Below are 27,740 nucleotides of genomic sequence, written 5' to 3'. Positions count from 1 at the left end.
CTGAGGTTTCTACACTTATGTATGTGACACTGTTCAGAAGATATGCAATACTTTGGATAGATAAAGTTTTTGTTTCCATGTACTTATGCCTAATATCAATACCTTTAGAAGGTATAAAGAGATATTTTTTTAATTTTTTAAGTTTTAGTGATTAAACTTGTCTTTGAATTAACCAACAGTTTCACTCCCTGGTAATTCTGGGACATTTTTGTTTGCATTAGTTATAGAACTTCTTTTCGTAGAGTGATGGCCACAAAGGTTACTAAAGAGAGCTTGATTGACTTGTCTTTCTACTGAATTTGCCTGGATTGAGTTAATTGCCTCTGTGTCCTTGGCACCATCTTTGTTCTCTGTATTTACTTCACACTCTGACAAGTGGGTCTCTTTCTTTTATCCTCCTTTCCATTGTCGTGCAATCAAACCTGTTACCCATGGCTTCTGATATTTTTTTCAACTCTGATTAAAGTGTAAAACTGAAGAAAATGGTGAGAAACTGAGCAGCAAAGTAGAGTTTATCAAATTAAGTAACATATTCTAAGCCTGAAAAAGGAGAGCCTTCAGTTCTATATGTAATAAATATATAGGTTTTGTTGTGTCTCTTTTGACTGGCCGTTGTTTCTTCTATCATTGTTTGAGCTTCTGGGTTGTTACAGAAGATTATGTTCAAAACCTGGCTGCCAGTCAGAACATTCTTAAACTAGTAAGTCTGAAAGTTAGATCGCTCCAATTTGAGTATTTTCTGAGTGTTGTTTTCCAGTATAGATGACTTTCTGAACATTTGATTTGAAGTACAGTATTTTAGGATAAATCCTATATCTGGCATTCAGTGTACATTGGAATTGATTCATTAAGTAATCCCAATATTCCTATCCTGTCACCATGGTTTTTCATATTGTTTGCATGTATAATGTGATTATTACCTTGTACCAGGAACATATTAATCATAGTTTCTTTGCCACTTTACAAGAATTTTAATGTCTGCTTTTTATTCATCTGTGGGGACATTTGGCATATGAAATAACTTTGTTGCTTCGTTTTTCCTTTATAGTGTAGAGTGCTTATTCATGTAAGATTTGGTGTGACTATAATATATTCAACACTTTGCTTTTGTCCTCGATATTTATTCCATTCCTGTGGTTCACATTTTCCTTTTCTTATGTATCATGTGTTGAAAATGAAAATATCTTGTCTAGGGTGGAGCTTAGCCATGGGACTAAACAAACATGCTCTCCTTCTGCACTTTGTTGATTTTAGTGGTTAAATTACTAAAAATCCTGTAAAAAAAAAAAAAAAAAGCTTTATATCTACCTTTTTTCATTGAGTGCTTTCACAGTTCAGATCCCTTCCTTTCACAGCTCTTACCCCAAATACAACTTGTTTGCTCATACTTCTTTTATATTTAGGACTCCCACATCGGTAGTCAAGAGATTAGTGAAAGTAGCATCAACAGGCAAGATACTAATTCGCTAAATTTAGTGAAATAAACTAAACCACTTGAACTGAGTTTCCAAAACTTAGAAGAAATCTATGATGGGCAAGGTCTTCTCATGTCAGAGGTTAGAAGTACTGAAAACCCAAAACATGTAAACACTGGAAGTTTCTGATTTTATCATATCTCTGACATCTTTTTGGCTGAAGCAAGTCATATGGCCAAGCCCATAGTCGAAACACTATAAAGTACATTTCACCCATCATGAGGCCAAGCATGTTGCACAGTCAAATTCAACACTGATGGCTTAGAAAAATTCTTTTTCTCATGGAGGTGGAGGGAAATAGTAGATGAACATTTTCCAAACAATGATTCGATGTACCACACTACCCAATCTAGGTTAGCTGCTACTGCTGCTGCTAAGTCACTTCAGTCGTGTCTGACTCTGTGCGACCCCATGGACGGCAGCCTACCAGACTCCCCCGTCCCTGGGATTCTCCAGGCAAGAACACTGGAGTGGGTTACCATTTCCTTCTCCAATGCATGAAAGTGAAAAGTGAAAGTGAAGTTGCTCAGGCATGTCTGACTCTTAGCGACCCCATGGACTACAGGCTACCAGGCTTCTCCATCCATGGGATTTTCCAGGCAAGAGTACTGGAGTGGGGTGCCATTGCCTTCTCCGCTAGGTTAGCTACACTCTTTCAGAGTATGTTCCATCATATCACCATGCTGTTTTATTTTCTTCTTAGTGTACATTATCTGAAATTATCTTATTAATGTTCATTCTATTGAGCAATATTATCAAATACTTAATAGGTACCAGGCAGTACTCAAGTACTAAGGATGCATCAGTAAATAAAACATAAAAATTCATGTTAATTATCTATCTCCCCTGATAAAGTATAAGCTCTGAGAAAGAAAAGACTTTGTCTATTTCATGTTCTCAGTGTCTAGAATAAGCCTAACACATAGCAGATGTTCAATAAAATTTCATTTCATGCATGTATATTATCACATGTGAAACAGATCGCCAGTTCAGATTCAATGCATGAGACAGGGTGCTCAGGGCTGGTGCACTGGGATGACCCTGAGGGATGGGATGGGGAGGGAGGTGGGAAGGGGAATCAGGATGGGGAACACATGTACACTCATGGCCAATTCATGTATGGCAGAACCACTACAATATTGTAAAGTAGTTAGCTTCTGCTGCTGCTACTGCTAAGTCGCTTCAGTCATGTCCGACTCTGTGCGACCCCATAGACGGCAGCCCACCAGGCTCCTCTGTCCCTGGGATTCTCCAAGCAAGAATACTGGAGTGGGGATTGCCATTTCTTTCTCCAATGCATGAAAGTGAAAAGTGAAAGTGAAGTCACTCAGTCATGTCCGACTTTTAGCGACCCCATGGACTGCAGCCTACCGGGCTCCTCCGTCCATGGGATTTTCCAGGCAAGAGTACTGGAGTGGGTTGCCATTGCCTTCTCTGTAATTAGCCTCTAATTAAAATAATTAAAAAATTTTGTTTCATGAATGCCATTAAACATATATGTAATCCAACTTCATTTGCTCAGATTTCATGCATATAAGACAATCTTGGAGATGTTTTTGTAGTTAGCCTTGTGAATTTAAGATACTCCAGTTCTTCTGCTGAGAAAAGGATCTGTGCTTAGTATATTTGTAAGTCCAGAGTATATACCTCAAAGCAGCTGAAAACCAATCCTTGAATGCAGTAGTCTCACCAGGGTAAAACCACCTTGATAGACTTCTTGAGGGATGGACCCCATTAGCTAAGTATATATTTAATTTCCTTCCAAACAGGAACAGCATTAAAGATAATACAAAGGTATTTTTTACATGGAGTATGTTATACTCAATATCTCATGAGAATTCTGTTCACTGTAGATACTTTATCATCTTTGCTTCAGGGCCCTACTGAAAATAAGTTTTAACGGTAAAGAATTTGCCCCTTCTTGTTAGGCTCATATATGGCAAGCACACAGCATGTGTTGAAGGGCGAAATTAGTTGATACTGATACCAAGTTTTGAGTCATGCTGCTCATTTACTTTCGGAGAAGGCAATGGAAATCCCATGGACGGAGGAGCCTGGTAGGCTGCAGTCCACAGGGTCGCTAGAGTCGGACACGACTGAGCGACTTCACTTTCACTTTTCACTTTCATGCATTGGAGAAGGAAATGGCAACCCACTCCAGTGTTCTTTCCTGGAGAATCCCAAGGACGGGGAAGCCTGGTGGGCTGCCGTCTATGGGGTCGCACAGAGTCGGACACGACTGAAGCGACTTAGCAAGCAAGCTCATTTACTTTGGGCTTTTAAAGTTCTGTTTCAAGAGCTTTGTCTCAGTGTATGTACATACGGTACCAAACCAAGCAAAAACTTAACAAGAGAATATCAGACTAGATCTATTTATAGAAGTCTGAACTGCATAATTCAACAGTTATCACAGGAATGTTTCCAACCCCCATCTCTGAAGCTTTAGTTGTTTTATTTTTACAGTCAACCTATTAATGTCTTATAGTATATATGGTGTAGCCAATCTCACATTCAAATGAAATCAGTCATGGCAATTCTCATTTATACTTTAGGTCTTTAAACATTTTCATGCACTTAGATTTGAAATAGTATTAAATGCCCTTGATATAATCATTCAAGAGCTACCACCATTTGCTAAAGAATATGCTATTATCTAATTACAGTAGTTCATAGTAAAGTCTAAGTGATCATTAACTATTTATATAGAATTAGTGATGTAGCACTGTTGAAAAATGAGAAGGTTTTATACAATTGTATACCAAGAAAATTTTACCTTTATACCACAAACAAGATAAATTGCCACACATGTGACAGTGCTGTAAGGGAAATGAAACAGGTGGAGCTGTAGAAGCCCATGAGATAGGGAGTTAAGGAAATCCTCATGGATCAGAGAAGCCTTCCTAGGTTGATTGTCTAAGCTTAAACTTCAAGAATTACTTGTCTCTCCATATGTCCAACACGTAGGGAAGACAATCCTGGGAGTGTATCCAGATTCTGACCATCACAACTATGGTCACCACTGTCTAAGCCACTAAGTCTTCTGCCTGGAATTCTACAAAAGCCTCATAATTGGTATCTTTACTTCTACTGTTGCCCTCCAAAGTCTGCTCTTAACACAGTAGGCAGAGTCATTTTTTGAAACTTAAGTCATATTAGTCACTTCTCTGCACAAAACCTTGAAACAGCTTCAATTCAGTTCAGATCAGTTGCTCAGTCATGTCCGACTCTTTGCGACCCAATGGACTGCATTACACCAGGCTTCCCTGACCATCACCAACTCCCAGAGCTTGCTCAAACTCATCTCTATCTAGTCAGCGATGCCATCAAAGCATCCAGTGATGCCATCTCATTCTCTATTGTCCCTTTCTCCTGCCTTCGAACTTTCTTGGCATTAGGGTCTTTTCCAATGAGTCAGTTCTTCACATCAGGTGGCCAAAATATTGGAGTTTCAGCTTCAGCATCAGTCCTTCCAATGAATATTCAGAACTGATTTCCTTTAGGATTGACTGGTTTGATAACCTTGCAGTCCAAGGGACTCATGAGTTTTCTCCAGCACCACAGTTCAAAAGCATCAGTTCTTCTGCACTTAGTTTTCTTTACAGTACAACTCTCATCCCTACATGACTACTGGAAAAACCATAGCTTTGACTCGATGGACCATTGCTGGCAAAGTAATATCTCTGCTTTTTAATATGCTGTCTAGATTTGTCATAGCTGTTCTTCCAAGGAACAAGCGTCTTTTAATTTCATGGCTGCAGTCACCATCTGCAGTGAATTTGGAGCCCAAAAAATAATGTCTGTCACTGTTTCCATTGTTTCCCCATTTATATGCCCTGAGGTGATGGGACCAGATGCCATTATCTTAATTTTCTGAATGTTGAGTTTTATGCCACTTTTTCACTCTCTGTTCTTTCATTTTCATCAGAGGTTTTTTATTTCCTTTCTGCTTTCTGCCATAAGGGTGGTGTCATCTGTGTATCTGAGGTTATTGATATTTCTCCTGGCAATCTTGATTCCAGCTTGTGCTTTTTCCAGCCTGGCATTTCGCATAGCATACTCTGCATATAAGTTAAATAAGCAGGGTGACAATATACAGCCTTGGCGTACTGTTTTCCCAATTGGAACCAGTCTGTTCCATGTCCAGTTCTAACTGTTGCTTCTTGACCTGCATGCAGATTTCTCAGGAGGCAGGTCAGGTGGTCTGGTATTCCCAGCTCTTGAAGAATTCTCCGTAGTTTGTTATGATACATATAGTCGAAGGTTTTGGCATAGTCAATGAAGTAGAAGTAGATGTTTTTCTCGAACTCTCTTGCTTTTTCTATGATCCAGTGGATGTTGGCGGTTTAATCTCTGGTTCTTCTACATTTTCTAAATCCATCTAAAATACCTGGAAGTTCACGGTTCACGTACTATAGAAGCCTGGCTTGGAGAATTTTGAGCATTACTTTGCTAGCGTGTGAGATGAATGCAATTGTACGGTAGTTTGAGCATTCTTTGACATTGCCATTCTTGGAGATTGGAGTGAAAACTGACCTTTTCCAGTCCTGTGGCCATAGCTGAGTTTTCCAAATTTGTTGACTTATTGAGTTCATCACTTTAATAGCATCATCTTCTAGGACTTGAAATAACTCAGCTGGAATTCTATCAGCTTCACTAGTTTTGTTTGTAGAGATGCTTCCTAAAGCCCACTTGACTTGACATTCCAGGATGTCTGGGTCTAGGTTGGTGATCACACCATCATGGTTATCTGGGTCATGAAGATCTTTTTTGTACAGTTCTTCTGTGTATTCTTGCCACCTCTTCTTAATATCTTCTGCTTCTATTAGATCCATACCATTTCTGTCCTTTATTGTGCCCATCTTTGCATGAAATGTTCCCTCGCTGCTGCTGCTGCTGCTAAGTCGCTTCAGTCGTGTCCTACTCCGTGCGACCCCAGAGACGGCAGCCCACCAGGCTTCCCCATCCCTGGGATTCTGCAGGCAAGAACACTGGAGTGGGTTGAAATGTTCCCTTAGTATCTCTAATTTTCTTGAAGAGATCTCTAGTCTTTCCTGTTTATTCTTTTCCTCTATTTGTTTGCATTGATCACTGAGGAAGGCTTTCTTATCCCTCCTTGCTATTCTTTGGAACTCTGCATTCAAATGGATATATCTTTCCTTGTCTCCTTTGCCTTTAGCTTCTCTTTTTTTTTCAGCTATTAGTAAAGCCTCCTTGGACAACCATTTTGCCTTTTTGAGTTTCTTTTTCTTGGGGATTGTCCTGATCACAGCCTCATGTACAGTGTCACAAACCTCCGTCCATAGTTCTTCAAGCACTCTGTCTATCAAATCTAATCCCTTGAATCTTTTTGTCACTTCCACTGTATAATCAAAAGGGATTTGATTTAGATCATACCTGAGTGGTCTAGTGGTTTTCCCTACTTTCTTCACTTTAAGTCTGAATTCGGCAATAAGGAGTTCATGATCTGAGCCACAGTCAGCTCCCAGCCTTGTTTTTGCTGACTGTATAGAGCCTCTGCATCTTTGGCTGCAAAGAATATAATCAGTCTGATTTCAGTATTGACCGTCTGGTGATGTTCATGTGTAGTTGTTTCTTGTGTTGTTGGAAGAGGGTGTTTGCTGTAACCAGTGTGTTCTCTTGTCAAAACTCTGTTGGCCTTTGCCCTGCTTCATTTTCTTCTCCAAGGTAAAATTCTCCATCTCACTCTAAAAGTCAGTCATTGCAGCGTCATATATGACCCTTGTGACCTGGCCCCCTCTTTCTTTTCTTACCTCTTAAAAACACCAAACAGAACAGAGAAATATTACAACTTTTTCACAGGTTTTTGGTGTCATCTAATGCTCCATTCAGTGTTCTCAAAATGTTACTAAATTGAACCCATGGGTGAAATTGAAAACTGAGAATCTTGATTTAGTAAGTACAGTTAACTATGCCTTGTTTCAGATTTGACCCACATATCATTTTGAGGCATCTTTTCTAGCTATGACAGCGATTAAAACCAAGTGCAAAACTATATGATATCTAGAGCCAAATTGCTGTATTGCAGTGTACTAAACCAAGATTTTCAAGTATAGTGAAACATTTTTCAATTGCATTAGTCTCACTTTTTAAAAAATTGTGTATTTCATATTGTGCATAATATGTTAGTAAAAAATACAATATATGTTCATAATTAATAAAAAACATTTCTTAGGGGTAAAATGTTTCTATTTTATATCTGTGGTTTTCTCCACACTCATGTCTAGGACAAGATTCCCATAAAACTTTTTTAACTAGGTAGTGTAGTGAGAAAACCACTTTCATGCTTTTGTTGAGAAAGTGCTGTTCAGTTTGTTCCCTCATTTCAAATTGGAAGAGAATATTTGACAGGGAGAAACAAGATGGAAATAGATGTAACACAGATGTCACAATTCCTTTGTGCCACCATTATTTTAGTGCTATATTTAAAGTTATTTTAAAATATACTTTGCTCCCTAAGAACTCCCTAAGAGTGTAAAAAAGAAGAATATTTGTTACATCTGTTTGTTTTATTGCTGTAATGTTGATAGGAAAGCTAGGAGCTTAAGGAAGAGTAGAGAATCAATAAGACTTATAGCATTTCAGAAAATAGATTGCTTGTGGAGTAGCCCAGAATGAAATTTTTTTTTATTGAAGTATAGTTGATGGACAAAATTATGTTTCAGGTATCCAGCATGGTGATTCAGAATTCTAAGTTATATTCCTTTTATGTGTGTATGTATGTGTGTGTCAGTCACTCAGTTGTGTCCGACTCTTTGTAACCTAGGGACTGTAGCCCACCAATATGGAGTATTGAGTAGAGTTCCTTGTGCTATAAAGCGAGTTTGAATTAGTTAATCTATTTTATATACAGTAGTGTACATATGTCAATCCCAGTCTCCCAATTAATCCCTCTGCCTCTTATCCTCTGGTAACCATGACTTGGTTTTGTACATCCATGACTTTACTTCTATTTTATAAATAAGTTCATTGTACCGTTCTCAGGTGGCGCTTGTGGTAAAGAACCCACTTGTCTATGCAAGAGATGTGAAAAACGTGGGTTTGATCCCTAGGTCAGGAAAATGCCCTGGAGAAGGATATGGCAACCCACTCCAGTATTCTTGCCTGGAGAATCTATGGACAGAGAAGCCTGGTGGGCTACAGCCCATAGGGTTGCAAAGAATCGGATACAACTGAAGCAACTTAGCACCCATGTTTTAGGTTCCATGTATAAGCAATAATATATATGTCTTTCTGTGTCTGACTGACTTCATTGAGTATGACAATCTCTAGGTCCATCCATGTTGCTACAAATGGCATTATTTTGTTCTTTTTTTGTTTTTTTGGCTGGGTAAATTCCATTGTATATGTATACCACATTTTCTTTATCCATTCCTCTGTTGATGGACATTTAGATTTCTTCCATGTCCTGGCTATTGTAAATAGTACTGCAGTGAACACTGGGGTGCATTATCTTTTTGAATTATAGTTTTCTCCAGGTATGTGCCCAGAAGTTGGACTTCTAAGTCATATGGTAGTTCTATTTTAATTTGTTTTTTTTTTAATCTTTTTAAAAAAAATTTTAATTGAAGAATAATTGCTTTACAGAATTTTGTTGTTTTCTGTCAAACTTCAACATCAATCAGCCATAGATATACATATATGCCCTCCCTTTTGAACTTCCCTCCCATCTCCCACCCCATACCACCCCTCTGTTTTGAGTTTCCTGAGCCATAAAGCAAATTCCCATTGGCTATCTATTTTATGTATGGCAATGTAAGTTTCCATGTTACTCTTTCCATACATCTCACCCTCTCCCCCCCTCTCCCCATGTCCATAAGTCTACTCTCTATGCCTTTTTCTCCATTGCTGCCCTGTAAATACATTCTTCAGTACCATTTTTCTAGATTTCCATATTTATGTGCTAGAATACAATATTTATCTTTCTCTTTCTGACTAATTTTAGTTCTTTAAGGAACCTCTTAGGTTGTGTTTTAAAGAACTGTTCTCCATAGAGGCCTGTACTAGTTTTACATTCCCACCAAAAGGTGTAGGAGACTTCTCTTTTCTCCCACCCTCTCCAGCATTTATTGTTTGTAGTTTTTGAACAGTGTGAGATGATACCTCATTGTATGTAGTTGCAATTTGCATTTCTCTAATAATTAGTAATGTTGAGCATCTTTTCATGTGCTTTTTAGCCATCTGTAGTCTTCTTTGCAGAAATGTATATTTAGAACTTCTGCCCGTTTTTTGATTGGGTTATTTTTATTATTATTATTATTATATATTAAGCTATATGAGCTGTTTGTATATTTTGAAGATTAAACCCTTGTGGTTGCTCATTTTTTACAAATATTTTCTCCTATACTAAGGGATGTCTTTTTGTTTATAGTTTTGTTGTGCAAGAACTTTTAAATTTAAATAGATCCCACTTGTTTACTTTTGTTTTTATTGTCATTACTCTAGGAGGTGGGTCAAAAAAAAGATCATGTTGCTATCAAAGAGTTGTTTATATCAGAGTGTTCTGCCTATGTTTTCCTCTAAGAGTTTTATTGTGTCCAGCCTTACAATTAATACTTAATCCATTTTTAATTTATTTTTGTATATGTTGTTAGGAAGTGTTGTAATTTCATTCCATTACACGTAGCCATGTGGTTTTCCCAGCACCACTTATTGAAGAGACTGTCTTTTCTCCATTGTATATTCTTGCCATCTTTGTCATAGATTCGGTGACCTTAGGTGTATGGTTTTATCTCTGGGCCTTCTATTCTGTTCCATTGATCTATATTTCTGTTTTTGTGCCAGGATACTGTGTTGATTATTGTAGCTTTATCATATAGTCTTATGTCAGGGAGCCTGATTACTCCAGCTCTTCTTTTCTTTTTCAAGGTTGCTTTGACTATTTGGGGTCTTTTCTGTTTCTGTACAAATGTCTTTCTTTGTCTGACTTATTTCACTTAGCATAATGTTTTCCAAGTCCATCCATTCTATTGCAAATGAAATAACTTCTAGCAACAATGATGGACTATAATTTCCTTTTCTAGAAAACAGGATTGAGGTAGAACTAATGAGTAAATTCATCAATAAATTAAATACCATATTTATATGATGCACAAGTAATATAAAATTTGTCCTTATTTTCAAGGGCTTATGAGGTGATCAGTCAAAAGATATATTTAAAAATTAATGCATTATATGAGGCAGTACAGGATTGTTGTAATACTTTCCTCTGCCTGTCATTGCTCTGAGCCTTCAGATAAAGGACCATCAGGAAAGACTGAAATGTAACAGAAAAGACTATGAGAGACTGTAGTTCTTCGTTTAACCTTGAAGAACTGTGACCAACAGTACCAATTCCCCATATAATATAATATCTCCCCTTCTGCCTACTAATAGAATGCCAAGGTTATTTAAGGTAGCACTTTAATAATTTGTGACAAACACACAACTCCTCAAATTCCTCTACAAGCCTTGAATGGCCATTTAACCTAATTCTAGGCTCTGTGGTGCCAAAGGGAGTCTATTGTGTGAGAGTTTTAAGAGAGCTATTGTTTTCCTGGTAAAAAGGGACAGACCTCTTTGGCAAGTGTGTGTTTTGCATGTCCTTCCTCTTTTTTTTTTTTTTTTTTTCCACGTAGAGCATAGGCTAATACCTGAAGGTGCAATAGCCATCTTATAACAAAAGGAAAAAATATATATGCTGAAGATAGACAGCATAATAAAAAGCAGAGATATTACTTTACAAAAAAGGTCCCTATAGTCAAAGCTATGATTTTTCCAATAGTCACGTATGGATATGAGAGTTGGACTAGAAAGAAAGCTGAGCACTGAAGAATTGATGCTTTTGAACTGTGGTGTTGGAGAAGACCCTTGAGAGTCCCTTGGACTGCAAGGAGATCCAGCCAGTCCATCCTAAAGGAAATCAGTCCTGAGTATTCATTGGAAGGACTGATGCTGAAGCTGAAGCTGCAATACTTTGGCCACCTGATACGAAGAACTGACTCATTGGGAAAAAACCCTGATGCTGAGAAAGAGTGAAGGCAAGAGGAGAAGGGGACGACAGAGGATGAGATGGTTGGATGGCACCACCGACTCAATGGATATGAGTTTGAGCAAGCTCCGGGAATTGGTGATAGACAGGGAAACCTGGTGTACTGCAGTCCATGGGGTTGCAGAGAGTCGGACATGATTGAGTGACTGAACTGAACTGAAGATAGCTGTGGAGAAAAATAGTCTGGTTTCTGGACTCTTTACCAGGTCTGCCCTGTATACCCCCAGGCCTTGGTGCATTAAATAATAAATTCTTGTTTAAGCCACCGTTTTTCAGATGTCTGTTGCACACAGTCTGAAGGATGAAAAAGAATGTTTGAGGTTGGAGTAAGTAAAAAAGTGAAGGGAAAAAAGCATCAAGTCACAGTTAAATTACTAATATGAGAGTACAGTGAAGAGACTGAATGCCACTAGAATGAAGTCTATATTGACTCACTATATCTAAATATACAAATTGCCTTAACTATTTTAGGAAAATTTTTAAAATTATGTTCTTTGTTATCATTTATGAATTATCAGAAAAAACTTGGCATTCTTCTGTCCATTTTTCTTAAATGAAGGCAGAATTCCATAGGTCCCTATATTTAAAAGTATTCAATAGTCCATCAGTCAGTTGTAGACTTCTTCGAGCTTTCCCCATTAAAGACCTTAAACTATCATGAAGGGTAAGCTATTTCAGTAATTTTTCATGTTTTTCCAACAAGTTTACACCACAGAAATGCTCTACTCAGATGACAATTTGTCACCTGAACTGGACATCGTTTGTCAGAAGCTTTGTGACAAAGGGCCACTTCCTGTAAAGGACTAACACATCCAACATTATTTCAAAGAAATCATATTGCTTGTTTTCTGAGCTACAATCCAGTAATCTCTGATTTAAACTAAGGACAAGGAAAATTCTCAAAAGTTGCAAAGTGTATAAGGCAGTGAGTATAGCTTTGGAGAAGGCAATGGCACCACACTCCAGTACTCTTGCCTGGAAAATCCATGGACGGAGGAGCCTGGTGGGCTGCCATCTACGGGGTCGCACAGAGTTGGACACAACTGAGCGACTTCACTTTCACTTTTCACTTTCATGCATTGGAGAAGGAAATGGCAACCCACTCCAGTGTTCTTGCCTGGAGAATCCCAGGGACAGGGGAGCCTGGTGGGCTGCCATCTAATGGGGTCGCACAGAATCGGACACTACTGAAGTGACTTAACAGAGCAGAGTATAGCTTAATTGTATTCAAACTGAAAAATGTCCATCTCTTTAAGAAGAGAGGCTTAAAATCATGTAGTTTAATAAAAGTAGTTAGCATTCAGTACATCTCTGGTGAGAAGGAACTAGTAGAGTTTCATGTAGAGAAAAGTGGAAGTCACTGAAATCCCTCTTTTTCTGATCCCCTTGGGAGGAGGGAAAGAATGAATAGGTGCAGCCATACACTGAAGAACATTTCCTCTGCTTTCATGGCTGAAATTCATGTATTCTAAATCTCGTAGCATGATTTGAACTAGGGTATAAATTGCAAAATTTGATTGTGATTTAAAAGTAGCTGCTGAAATAATTGATGACACCTGAATTCTTATTATGAGTAAGGTTGTTATGAAAAGAATTGGTGTTGAAAATGTCACTTTAGGAATTGAAAAGATTATTGATTGATGAGTTCTATTACATATATACATTCAGTATAAACCATAATATGATGAAATCTCTTACGACTATGGTCCTTATACTTCTCTCAGAACTTGGAATTGCCAGCTAGTAGGTTGAGGAAGGAAAGGTATACAACTGAGAAGAAAGAATAATCAAAAAACCACCCTGAATCAATTGCTTCCTTACTACAAGGGGATAAAATATTTTCTAGGAAAAGAGATAAATTATATAATCATGAAATATTTCCATGCCTTCTATAAGGTTTTTCCCCACAGGAAAGTTTTGATGCAGTGATTAAACTGTATGTGATGAAATGCTTATGTCACTTAAAAAATTCCTATGCATAGCTTTCATTCATCATTTATAGGTCAATAGAAATTACTGTCTGGCCAGCAACTGACAAATGAAGTTTGCCAGAAAAACAGCTCCTCTGTAGCTATAAGTTAATCTGCAGAGATCATTTTGGAGTTGCCATTTCTGTTTTAGAAACTTGCAAGATGACAGATGGGTAATAGTACCGTGTGTGTGTGTTAGGTGCTCAGTCATGTCCTATTCTTTGCAACCCCATGGAGTGTAGCCCACCAGGCTCCTCTATCCATGGAACTTTTCAGGCAAGAATACACAGCGGGTTGCCATTTCCTACTCCAGGAGATCTTCCTAGACCAGGGATCGAACCCACATCTCCTGCTTTGGCAGGTGAGTTCTTTACCACTGTGCCATAGGACAACCTAAATTATAGGCATCATAACTGGTAAAAGCTGCTTCAGTGATACTGAAAATAAGAAGTGTTACCCATTGCAACATTTGTTAATGGGCTTCTTTCCTCATTTTATCTTTAAACAAAAAAGAAGACATTTGGCTTAATTATTCAGCAAGGATCAAAGAGTCTTTGATTTTCTTATGCATGTATTTAGTTTTTCTAGATTTCTTTGCTTAAAGAGTTGGTACTGAATCAGATGATCTGGGATGTGGGAAACGCTAATGGAGCACTGAACTTTATATACCAGATTATGGAAAAGAATTTATTTTTGTGCCCTGCACTGAAGTGCCATTTTATTGGCTTCTTCATACAGCAACACAGCTGATGGAAGCATGGCCTTGAAAGAGTTATTCTGGGAAGCGAACATGATAGCAACTCAGAGAATTGCCATTCTATCTTCCCACAGTGAAAAATGAAATGAATCAAAGCATCTGTAAAGCATAAACCAAAGTGATTATTCATTTCTTGTTTAAGAAACATGCTGTACACTCCTGCTGCAGTCCTCGCCTCCAACCCCAATGCCAGTAATTGCAGATTCAGATTTACCACAACAGAGTCTGACCCAGAGCTATACCCAAAGAGCAACCACATCCAAGACACAGAAGGAAAGCCAAAAATAATGAAAGGCTCTATATCTGAAAAGATTCTTATTTAAGATCTCAGGTGAGCCTATAGAATTATGGACCCAGGCAATCAGACATCAATCAGACATGCAGTTTCTTTTCATTTGCCTTGTATTTCTTGAAGTCCTACCAAGAAGTGCTCCAACGGAGAGCAAACAGAGGTGACTGCTTAAACAGCACCTTTGCTGCACAGGAAAATTTTCTTTAGGTAAATAGTCTTCAAGACTTACATAGATTTCACTGTGCATAAATATGTAATAAGGCTAAAACCAAAAGGCAAATCAATGATTAAACATTTCTGAAGGCAGAGAAAATTCACTAAATCATATTTGTATCTAGTAATCACATATTAATTAAATTATCTGTTTAGTGTTTGGTGCTGGTGTGATATATAGCATCTACATATCTGCACAGTTCTTTGGTTACAAGCAATACAACTGAATCAGGCTAGGAATAAGGGATTTTGTTGAAAGGATATCCAAAGCTTGGAGAATTGTTGAAAGGCTGTACCTTAGACTTAGAAATGGGCAGAAGAAACAAGTCATCTTTGGAAATTCAGAGACAACAACATTAACAGTGGTGTCACAACTTAAGAAAAGCAAACTAGGTAGTGTACCATTACTAGATGAGGACAGAACTAACTATATTCTGTGTGTGTGTGTGTGTGTGTGTGTGTGTGTGTGTGAATTCCAGGGACGAGGCATCTGACTGGATTAGTTTGGCTTACATGCCAGCCCTCTGGCTAGGGAAGGGCGAGATTCCTTATTACAGCCCGTCAGACTGTACCCCATGGGGAAGAATTAATACTCAAATGAAATCTCTCAGAGGTAAAAGACCACCAAAAAAGACTTTTTAACAAATGGTATACATAAGTATAATAAATCCACCAGTAGCCTTGTACAGTGTAGACGTGCTTTATTAGAATCTAATTTGGGCAATAAATGTTATGTAAAGGCACAATGCATACATTTACAAGTGACTTTTTTCCTATGATGGAAATTCGAGGTTTAGCTTCTTGATATAGTGAAAGATTTGAATCTATTAGTGAATAAAAGTCTTGAGCCTACAGATCGAACTTTATAAATAGGCTTGGTTTGTAGGGAAGAGATTGAGGGGAGTAAAAAGTTTCCAGTGTTCTCCAGTTAGTGACAGCCATCTGGACCAGAAAAATATTGCATTAAGTGGGATGAATTACTAGATCCATTTTTTACTGGTAGCTTTCTTTTTGACCTTCGTAAAGTCACTTTTCTTCACTGAGCTCAGGAGGAGGGTGTGACTTTGTTTGAGGCAGCAATTCTTGGAGAGGAATTCAGCTGAGCCCCACAGCAACTTTAGAATTAGTTCTGAGGTTGTGTACTAGTTCGTTCCGTTTACTGCTACTTACTTTGTATGTGTTCTTGTAACAGCTCCTCTAGGATTCTGTTTGGTCTTCTGGTTTTCTTTTGTAGGGAAAGAAAAGAGGAAAGTTGAGGGGCTGAGCTGTTAATTTCTACTGCCTTACCTGGTCTCAAGACTACAAGTAATTCTCTTCTCCCTCTCCCCTCCTTTTTTTACCTTGGCTGAACTCTACTATTCTAGGGGCTTACCTGATGAGATAACCCAGATCCACTCTCATAAGACCTCTAAAGCTCTGTTGCCTTGTGTTTCTCAGGCCATGGCTGCTGATCTTCAGTTCAGTTCAGTCAGTCATGTGTGACTCTGCGACCCATGGACTGCAGCATGCCAGGCTTCCCTGTCCATCACCAGCTCCCAAAGCCTGCTGAAACTCATGTCCATCCAACCATCAGTCAACCTCATAATCAACCAACAGTCAAACCCATGATGCCACCCAACCATCTCATCCTCTGTCATCACCTTCTCCTCATGCCTTCAATCTTTCCCATCATCAGGGTCTTTTCCAGTGAGTCAGTTCTTCACATCAGATGGCCAAAGTATTGGAGCTTCAGCTTCAGCATCAGTCCTTCCAATGAATATTCAGGACTGATTTCCTTTACAATGGACTGGTTTAATCTCCTTGCTGTCCAGGGGACTCTCAAAAGTCTTCTCCAACACCACAGTTCAGAAGCATTAAGAGCATTCAAGGGCATCTTCATCACTCAGCTTTCTTTATAGTCCAACTCTCACATCCATACATGACTCCTAGAAAAACCATAGGTTTGACTAGAGGGACCTTTGCTGGCAAAGTAATGTCTCTGCTTTTTAATATGCTGTCTAGGTTTATCATAGCTTTTCTTCCAGGGAGAAAGCATCTTTTAATTTCATGGCTGCAATCACCATCTTCAGTGCTTTTGGAGCCCAAGAAAATAAAGTCTGTCACTGTTTTCATTGTTTCCCCATCTATTTGCCATGAAGTGATGAGACCGGATGCTGATCTTATCTATTTAACAATTAAAAGAGTTCTAAGAGATGTCCTGTGCATCACCTGAATGTCAGACATAGCCTTACCATTGTGTAACAACCCTATGTCTTCTTGTTGATCAGGATCACTTAGCCCTGCCTTCTTTTCCTTGCCTACAGTTGTTGGTGTGCAGTGACCAAGTGACAGTAGTAAAGTTCAGTGGGGCTTATACTGTGTCCTTTGACGGGATATAATTTAAAAAATCAGTATCTCTAAGGTCTATAGTTTGCTCATACAGTCTTCTAGTCGATGATAAGTAGCGATGCTCTTATTGCCACCTCTTTATTTTCTGGACCTATGAATTCTGCTTCTTGGGAACACAGCTCCTTATAATTGTTGTTGATCTAGGGTGTATTCTGCAATCTTGTGAGTGTATTATAGGATAGCATCTTGAAGGTAGGGTCTCAACTGTGCCTTCTATAGATTATTCCATCTCTATTAGACCAGCAGCTTCTGGGTGGTATAAATAGTGATAAGATTTCTACCATCATTGCTTTCTGTATGCTTGCAGGAAACATCATAGCATTGTCTTAGCATCATTGTATGCAATCTAGCTAGGATATGATGAGAGAATGCTCGCATGTCAGTAAACTCTCCCTCATCCAAACTTATATTCTGTCTCTTCTTGATCCACCACTCCCTCATGCACAGTCTCCCACATACAGCCTCCTGTTGGCTAGGTCCTAAAGGCCCATTGAAATACAGTCCCTTTCTTTCCTTAGCAGGCACAGCACTTCCCAGGCTGGTTTATGATGTAGCTCAAATAGTGGCTTTGGTCTGGGAGCCAGGTCTTAAAGACAAGAGGTGTAAATCTTAGTGGAAGGGTGGCAGGGGAGTAGGGATGGAGGTGTGTGTCATCTTACGAGATGGAGGGTTATTTATTGTCTTCAAGCAATAAGAGAGTGGAAAAAACCCCGATGCTGGGAGGGATTGGGGGCAGGAGGAGAAGGGGAGGACAGAGGATGCAATGGCTGGATGCCATCACCGACTCGATGGACGTGAGTTTGAGTGAACTCCAGGAGTTAGTGATGGACAGGGAGGCCTGGCGTGCTGCGATTCATTGGGTCAAAAAGAGTCGGACATGACTGAGCGACTGAACTGAACTGAGTCTCTAGGTAGAAGTATAATACATGTCACAGTTTAATGGAGCTTAGTTCTGGATGATGACATGAGTGACTTAATGTGTTCTTTTGTATCATTTTATCTTATTAAGTTCTTTTTGAAAATAAAACTTTATGATCACCATTTACTTAAACATACATGACATTTAAAGAGCTAATTATAGGCTCTGTTGCTGTTTCTGTTTAGTCACTAAGTTGTGTCGAATCTGCAACCCCATGGACTATAACCTGTCAGGCTTTTCTGTCCGTGGGAGTTTCTCAGCAAGAATACTGGAGTGGGTTGCCATTTCTTCCTTCAGGGATTCTTCCCGACCCAGAGATTGAGCTCACGTCTCCTGCTTGTCAGGTGGATTCTTTACCACTGAGTAACCTGGGAAGCCCATTTAAAGGCTGTCAGTTCAGTTCAGTTCAGTTCAGCTGCTCAGTCGTGTCTGACTTTGTGACCCCATGGACTGCAGCATGCCAGACTTCTCTGTCCATCACCAACTCCCAGAGCTTGCTCAGAGTCATGTCCATCGAGTCAGTGATGCCATCCATATAAATGTAAGTAGCTTACTTATACAAAAGAATAAGTAGCTACGTATTATCCAAGTGAAAATATTTGGATTGCTTTTCAAAAGTGATAATTATGGGAACAAGAAAGAAAAAAAAGGAAGGCTTCAAAGCACCTGGTTACAGAATTTCTATTTGTTATCTTTTTATCGTTCAGTCACTAAGTTATTGCACACTCTTTGCAACTGCCACAGACCAGGCTTCCCTGTCCTTCACTGTCTCCCAGAGTTTGCTCAAACTCATGTCTGTTGAGTCAGTGATGCCATCTAGCCATCTCATCCTCTGTCATCCCCTTCTCCTCCTGCCCTCCATCTTTCCCAGCATCAGGGTCTTTTCCAGTGAGTTACCTCTTTGCATTAGGTGGCCAAAGTATTTCTTATAAGTAGACATTAATATAGTATTCTCTTGTTTCAGACTACTTCTAGTCTAAAATGTTTTGTGAAAATGTATTATTTTCACTTAGTTGTAAAATCTTTATGTCTTGATAAAAAAAGTCTTCTATTTCTGGACCAGTATAGTTTTGCAAACTCTTGCAGTGCATCAGTCCTCATTCTTGCAGTCTTATTCCTTGATAATACAGGTGTACCAGCAGGGGGCATACCAGAGAAGAAGGGAGTATAGCCACCATGGGTTGAATCTTGAAATCTGAGAGGATGAAGTTGGTGTTTAGATAGGAAACAGAAATAAATGGTTTCTGTGAAAGCTTGTCATGCTTCTTAACAAATTTTCTAATTCCATTCACAAAGTTAGACTTTGATAACTAGTTGGATAATGACTTGTTTCATAAGTTTATTGAACCTGTATTATGTGCATAATTCTTTGGATAATGTAAAGAAAGATGAGATAATTATTTTTCACCCCAGAGGAACACAACATGCAGACGGCCCGTCTTGTGAAGTCTACCTTAGAACATGGGCTGGGAAGAAAACCTCAATATGTCTAAAAGGGAAGGGATTCTCAATTTCTGCCATATGTCCTCTACCAGGTTTTCTCCTTCCGAGGCCTTTCTTATCTTAGTAAATGACACAGTCACTCAAACCAAAATCCTGGACATCATCCCCTTTCCCCAATTCACATAGATTTCCAAGACTTCAAAATAATGCTGATTTCATCAACTTTTCACCTCCTCTCCATCTCATCCTCTCTAACCCAAGCTGATAGCATCTTTCAGCAGGTCAGATATGCTGCAGAGCATCTCCTCCATCTCCACAACTGTGTCGTAAGACCAAGCCTGCTTCTGTTCCTCTGCCCCCTTCCTCTCGGCACTGTATTGTCCATCCAGCATCCCACGATCTCTCTTCTCAAAGCGTAAATCTGATCATCACATTGTAACACTTGAAATCTTCCCAAGTTCTCCTAAATGTTACCTCTTCAGAAAGGCCATCCCTTAGCCATTTAGCTAAAATCACTCCATTCATTCTTCTCCACACCTGCCATGCCTTATCCCCTGCACCCCCACCCAGGACTTATTTTTTTCTCTTAGCACTTAAGAGTAACTGAAATGATCCTACTGTTTTAATCCTATTTCCCCTAAAGAATAATGATGCGCTTTAAAAGAAAAAAAGCCAAATGTTCCAGTAGATACCCTATTTTGTAGGCATTCAGTAAATATTTGCTGAATAAATGAGTGATGGTCACAGCAGGGACTGAGCCAGGGGTGGTTCCTCTTACTGAAGTAGTTGTTCTATTTAATAAGGTCCAAGAAAAACCCATACTTATTTTGCTAGCTTTGTTTTATGAAGGGCACCTTCAATGTGTCTGCATCTCATATGTCAATTTTATGTTGGAAAAAAAAAAGGGGGTGCTGTGGTCCCTTGCTGTCACTTTACGCTGCTATCAGTCTTCTGTCTCCACCTAGCCATGAGCATTTCTTGTTATTGGCAGATGAACATGCTTTTAGGCCATGAGAAAATAATAAAAGGTTCTTAGTTCTAGGGCATTCTAAGATTTTTCATAATGTTTTCAGTGCAGCTACCTTCATTCTTTCATTTTATGGAAATAGCTCTGATTGTCATTAAAAATACATGTGTTTGTGACTAGATGGATTTCAGTACTTAACATCTTGTGTCAATCTTGTTTTTTAAATCCCACTGCCAACCGCTGTGTCCCGGTTGGACCACCCATATTTGAGTTTCTGTGATGCATTCTTTTATGAATAGGGCCTTTTTTCCCTATTGGATTTTCCTACTGCTACTGCTACTGCTAAGTCGCTTCAGTCGTGTCCGACTCTGTGAGACCCCATAGACAGCAGCCCACCAGGCTCCCCTGTCCCTGGGATTCTCCAAGCAAGAATACTGGAGTGGGTTGCCACTTCTTCTCCAGTGCATGAAGGTGAAAAGTGAAAGTGAAGTCGCTCAGTCCTGTCTGACTCTGAGCGACCCCATGGACTGCAGCCTACCAGGCTCCTCCGTCCATGGGATTTTCCAGGCAAGAGTACTGGAGTGGGGTGCCATTGCCTTCTCCGATTGGATTTTCCTACCTATCGACAAATGACTGTTTTCTACTTGCAAGGGAAAAGATACTACACTGAGCGAATTTATACTCCCGGATCAATTTGAATTTCTTGTCAAGATTTTTTTTCTTTTCCTAATGTGATTTCCTTACATCTGTAGAAATAATATTCTCTAAAGCTCTAGAATCTGATTTCAAAGAGGAAGTATAATCCAGAATAGCAGCAAAAGGAATGTGGATATAGAGAACTCAGAATTAATCCCAGTTCCCTCCCCATTTCCTGCATTCCCTTTTTCAATGCCCTTGGCTCTGTCAAGCCAGATGTATTTACTGAGGCCAGCTAGCTGTCTAGCACTCGAAAAGATACTGTGGGATAAAGCAGGGGTTTGCCAAACATGATCAGCTTGCTGCCTATTTTTAAATAAAGTTTTATTGGAACATAGCTGCATCCATTTGTTTGCATGTTATCTATGGCTATTTGTGTGATACAAGAGCAGAGTTGAATAATTACGACTGAGACATATGGCCTGAAAAGCCTGAAATATTTACTGTCTAGACTTCTGTAAAAAATATTTGCCAGTCCCTGGTATATAAAGAGGGAATTCCCTGGTGGTCCAGTTACCCCCATTCTCATAGAGTTTATGAACTGATTGAATTGGTTGTTATCACATGGAGTAATTGACAAACAATAAATGACAAATTGAGTGATACTAAGGAGAATAGGTACCACAGAATGGTTATTGGTTGGCAGATAAATCTCATCTATAGTGAAGTGATTATTTAAGCATGCTGAAGTATGGAAAGCTTCCTTGTAATTACTTTCCTCTGTTACTTTGTGCTTTTCTTTGTTGAGTCCCAGATATGCTATAACATTCAAAGATATTCACAGCATCATTGTCAAAACTTCTCCCAGAAGTATGTCCTCCATCATTCCCCCAAAGAGGTGAGTTGGAGAAATAGGAATCTTAAAGCTGCAGCATTGTTTAGAACCTTGCCCGGCATATCATAGATCCTCAGCTATGCTTGAAAAAGTGAAAGAACCTGCAAACGATAAAGGAAGGTAAATTCTGTGCAAGTAATAGCTAATCTTATTGACTATTCAGAATGTGCCACCTTAGAATGGTGTTTCTCAGCAAGAAAGCTCCTACTTTTTTAATAATTAAATGGTAGTGGGCATGTAACCCACTTAGCTCAGAGCCTGACACCTGGCACATTACAAGTGCTTAGTTAGTCTTTACTGTCAATATTTAGAGTAAATTGAATATTTTATTTCAGACAGTATTATGATAATTATGCTGATGAAAGTAAGGAAAGCATATGTTAGCCATTGATTGCATCACCCTCTCAGTTAAGAAAATATTTGTACTTAGCAAGTGCATAACAAAGTGATTCACAGTAGGAAGACTGTCTTTTGATTTGGTTGTGCTGGTTATCAATAATAGCCCATTAATATTTTTTAAATATCAAGAGAAATTAACTAGAGTAGATGAAGCTGTATCTACTCAGCTGCTTCTCTTTATAAAACCTTTTATTTTAGTTTAATGTAAATTCTAAGGCTACCACTCAGTGAATTTTCACAAAGGAAGCACACTTGTGTAACCAGAACGTTAGTCAAGCAGAAAACTGCCAGCATCTCAGACACCCGGGCACTGCTACTCCCCCAAAGGGAAACTTCTTCCTTAGGAACTTACATTGTAAAGACAAACAGAGGAGATGTTAGTTAGCACATTCTTTTAATAAGTCCACAGACTAATCTAGGCCATTTGAGAATAATCTGACATTTTAAGAAGAGAATAGTCTTCAGACACTGAAGTATTTCATGCTAAACATGTCAAAGTCCTTTTTACACCATCAGCAATGTGCTTTGGCACGTTTCATATGAAAGCCTTCAGGGGCAGACAATTATTTTCCCTTCTTAAAATAGAGAAGGAGGAAGGGTTTAATTATATAAAAAAGTTCATGATTAAAAAAATAATAGCAATAATCAGTCTGTTGTGGCTTCACTAGAATAGCTATTAGTCAGTCGTGCAAACTTCACCAGACATGGAGATATGGAAAGTGAATTGGAAAGAGTCTGTGTTCTGCTCTTATCTCGTGCATTCAGGTAATTTTAACTTTTTGTATTTTTCACTAATGTCTGAATAGAATTCATATATCCCCCTCCTCTTTCTCTGTTTCAGAGGCCATGCTGATCGACACTGACAATTAATTAGGTGCTCTGAATAATATATGAATATCCTATCCAAGAAAATGCTTTGAAAGATATCCAATTTCCTATTTCTTAGAGTTATTTCCCCATCCTAATTTTTCTGTGTTTTGCTTCATGTTATATGTTTTTAAATTACTTAGAACAAACAAATATAAACAGAAGGTCATTACAATTCTTGTTCCCAAATGTTTAGTTTGGCATCTGATGCAAGGCCTCAATTGCAGGCTGGAGCGCCAGAAGCTTGAGCTGAAGACACGAATGTGGTGCACAGACATGATTCGAATTCGGCAGAGTGTTTATATTTTCCCAAGGGCCTCATTAACAAGAGTTAAGCCCTAAGCCCTATTACTACCAACATATCTTAACAGGTTAACTTTTCTGATTTGTGAAGTAGAGTATCATCTTACATGTATACATCTTTAAGCAAGCTTTTCCCTTTCAACTGCCCTGTAAGCTACTACAGAAAGTTTGACACTCAGTCCCTACCACCTTTGAAAATGTGTTTTGTTAAATATCCCTTGGCACATAGTCACCCAAGTAGAGTTCTATTTTTCAGTAGTTTCAAAGTTAGAATCAACCTAAATGTCCATCCACAGGGGACTGATTAAATGAATTATATTATAATAGAATATCATGTGTCTGCTAAAGCAAATCTAGATTTGTTGATATGGTTGTAAAACCTCCTAGATTATATGATCCTGTATATATGAACATATTTTGCTGTATGCCTCTGTGTGAGTATTGTACTAGAAAATATATTTTAATAAACAAAAGGAAAAAGTGATGGATGATCTTCTCTGGGAGTTGTGTTAGGAGAGATTTTGCTTCCTGCTATATCCTGCTTTGTTTAAATATATGATATATTGATTATATCTTAGTTTTAAAAAGAGAAAACAAGTTTAAGTAGACTGTTGTCTGTTTTTTATATGTCCATTATTTCAACCCTTGTTCTTTACATTTTAAAAGTATATTCAGAATCCTCTTTGGCTAAAACAGGTTTGACTTGAGTGTCCAGCAGGAGAAGGCTGGAGTTTTGGTTTCCCATTTGATCCACATCATGTTTAGAGAAAGATGCTGACCAATGAAGTTGGTTTAGCTCAGTTTCCTGCCCATTATCTGGGTGTGTTTTGGGGTTTTTATAGGATTAGAAACAATTTACATTGAGGCTTCAGGAGCATTTTCATGCTGCTCAACTCACAGAGCAATGTAAACCCACAGGACTAAGAATGGGCTTTCTGTGAAGTTAATAGGGTAAGATGAGTACAAGCACCTGGTTCCCTTCTTGTTTTCTATTTGCTAAGGAAGGCAAGTAGATAGTGGGGACAGAAACATGTGTCTAGGCAAGGGCATAGTTTTCAAGGAGATATGGTATGATATGTTTTTGAGGATGTTGTTAAAATTTTTTAAGAAGAAAGGCAAGTTCAGTTGCAAGTGATTTGTGGAAATAAACCAATGAGGAAAATAATTTGTCTCTTGAATATATTATCCCATCACTATTTGCCTAATCCTCCATATTTATTTCTTGACCTTGATTTTTCCTGTGTTTTAAGTCCAATAAAGATTAAAGTTATTCTTCCTGAACACAATTCAGAGACCTATGTTACCTCTTGTAATTTAGGTAAATGTTTACTTCCTTCAACAGTCACCTGAACTGGAGGTAGAAGTAACACCCTCAAGAAATTGAGCATGATAAATAGCATCCAGGTAGGACCTGTGTTGGGTTATATTCTTCAAAAAAGCCCACAGTAGTGTTTCCAGGCCAGCATTCTCCTGTCACTCCCCTCAGTCTGGGGCTGAACTTTGCGAATGCCTCAGCAAATAGAATGTGGTCGATATGCATCTGTGCATGCGAAATCGCTTCCGTAGTGTCTGACTCCTTGTGATCCTATGGACTGTGTAGCTTGCCATGCTCCTCTGTCCATGGGATTTCCCAGTCAAGAATACTGGAGTGGGCTGCCATGCCTACCCCCAGGGGATCTTCCTTACCCAAGGATCAAACCCGTATCTCTTATATCTCCTGCATTTGGCAGGTGGATTCTTTACCACCGGTGCCACCTGGGAAGCCCGTGACAATATGACACTATGTAATTTCAAGGCTAGATAAGGCAATAAGGCTATCACCTATATCTTTTTCTTTCTTGAAACACTAACTTGTGATATCTGGCCACCTAGCAGTGACAAAATTGAAAGTAGCCTATGTGGGGGGACCAGCATCAACCATCAGATATGAGAGTGATTGAGTCCTCAGATGTGCTAGCTCCTGGCCTTCAAGTTTTCCAGCTGAGGTCCCAAACATGAAGATAAAATAAGCTGTCCAGCTGCACCATATTCCAGTTCCTAACTCACAGAATTTATAAGCATGATCAATGGTTGTTTTATGATAATTTGTTTTATAGTGATGATATTAATAACTGGTGCTGGGCCACTTCTCCACGCAGAAATGGATAAGGCAGTATCTGTAGACAAGGACAGAATTCTTTTTGAGTGATACTTTGTATCTCTACTGTGTGGCCTGGATTCAAATAGTAATTTTTATTTTTTTTATTTATTTATTTTTTTCAAATAGTAATTTTTAAAAGATGTATGTAGCTAATATTACATTTGACCCTCACACAGATAGTGACAAGAGGATTGTATTTTGAAGTCAGCTGAAGCAAGCAGAGCTTGTGTATCCAGAGACAACTGAAAGGAGTTTCCTTTAGGTCCAGCTAAGCACTCCTTGAGATTCCAGGATGTTTGAGGACTCACAGTGTTATATCGACTCATGGAGCATTTCAGAATGCTACTTTTTCAGAGAGACTTCAACATCATTAGTTCTTCTAGTTTTAAAAGCCTAAAATTATCAATGTCAAAGAAATTAGGTTGGAACCCTCCCTGTAGTAATAGATCTAACAAAGTTTAGAAAATGAGAGTTTCCAATAACAATTTTCAGTGACAGAAATGAAGAAACTTGACAATTTGCTCATTTTATTGATTTGTTATAAATTTCAAAATATATATGATTTTCAAATAGTTTTATAAATTACTGTTACTAATTCTTTTATTCTCCCATTCATCCTGAGTATATCTACACACAGAGGAGCATGGCGGGCTGCAGTCCATGGGGTCACAAAGAGTCAGATGCAACTGAGCGCACACACACACACACACACCATACAAATAAAAACCGTTATCCATTATTTAGAATGCAAACCTTTATCACATGTGATATTGTACTTTATTAATTAGATTATGTAATTTTAAAGAATAGCCATCACAGTGTGGTGGTTTAGTCACTAAATTGTGTCTGACTCTTGTGACCCCATCGATTTTAGGTTCCTCTGCCCATGGGATTCTCCAGGCAAGAATACTGGAGTGGGTTGCCATTTCCTTCTCCAGGGAATCTTCCCAACCCAGGAATCGAACCTGGGTCTCCTGCCTTGCAGGCAGATTCTTTACCGACTAAGCTATGAGGGAACCCCTATCACTAGTGTACTATTTTTTAAAATGATTTGCAAGCTTTTAAAATCATTTTAAATAATTTATACATCTATTTGAAGGTAAAAATATTAAAATCTTGAAAATTTTGAAAATGTATGACAGTATTTTTTTCTAAAGTGTAACTGCTAAAATAATTATTTTTTTCTCTTTTTGTTCTTTATTCAATAAATTCATCAAACATTTAGTCAACACCCCATATGCCAGGTACTATTTTAAACATTGTAGATATAAAAGTAAATGTATCAGAATCCCTATTTTCCTTAGGATTTTCTAGGGAGCTTACATTTTAATAGGCTGTGAGACTGACAATAAGTACATGTATATTTTGGTGGAATCAAGCTGGAATCAAGATTGCTGGGAGAAATATCAATAACCCCAGATACACAGATGATACCAGCCTTATGGCAGAAAGCAAAGAAGAACTAAAGAGCCTCTTAATGAAAGTGAAAGAGCAGAGTGGGCTTAAAACTCAACATTCAGAAAACTAAGATCATGGCATCTGGTCCCAATCACTTCATGGCAAATAGATGGGGAAGTAATGGAAACAGTGAGAGACTATTTTTGAGGGCTCCAAAATCACTGCAGATGGTGATTGCAGCCATGAAATTAAAAGACACTTGCTCCTTGGAAGAAAAACTATGACCAACCTAGACAGCATATTAAAAAGCAGAGACATTATTTTGCTGACAAAGGTCCATCTAGTCAAAGCTATGGTTTTTCCAGCAGTCATGTGAGAGTGAGGATGTGAGAGTTGGACTATAAAGAAAGCTGAGCGCCGAAGAATTGATGCTTTTGAACTGTGGTGTTGGAGACAACTCTTGAGAGTCCCTTGGACACCAAGTAGATCAAACCAGTCAATACTAAAGGAAATCAGTCCTGAATATTCACTGGAAGGACTGATGCTGAAGCTGAAGCTACAATACTTTGGCCACTTGATGCAAAGAACTGACTCATTTGAAAAGACCCTGGTGCTGGGAAAGATTGAAGG

General features: G+C 38.6%; 1 protein-coding gene across 32 annotated transcripts in view; it reads left to right on the top strand.

Moving 5' to 3' along the window:
- Positions 1-27,740, top strand: part of CCDC91 (coiled-coil domain containing 91) — a 397,753-nt gene that overhangs the window by 343,093 nt on the left and 26,920 nt on the right. For 2 of the 32 annotated variants that reach the window (XM_086401585.1, XM_086401568.1), the window contains 2 exons: positions 21,917-22,006; positions 23,244-24,056. The exons of 24 other annotated variants lie outside the window; for them this stretch is intronic. In XM_086401585.1, the coding sequence (XP_086257711.1) occupies positions 21,917-22,006; positions 23,244-23,255 (102 nt within the window). In that variant the 3' untranslated portion in view covers positions 23,256-24,056. Of the gene's footprint in view, positions 1-21,916; positions 22,007-23,243; positions 24,057-24,914; positions 24,977-27,740 lie in introns of those variants that run through there. 6 more of the 32 variants (XM_086401564.1, XM_086401563.1, XM_086401569.1 and 3 more) reach the window with 6 other exon arrangements.

Source organism: Bos grunniens, chromosome 5, assembly GCF_055505025.1.
Source record: "Bos grunniens cultivar Pamir isolate PY7600 chromosome 5, Bosgru_T2T1.0, whole genome shotgun sequence".
NCBI classification, from domain to species: Eukaryota; Metazoa; Chordata; class Mammalia; order Artiodactyla; family Bovidae; genus Bos; species Bos grunniens.
Note: the sequence above shows the minus strand (reverse complement) of the source record. Positions and strands in the feature narration are given on the sequence as shown.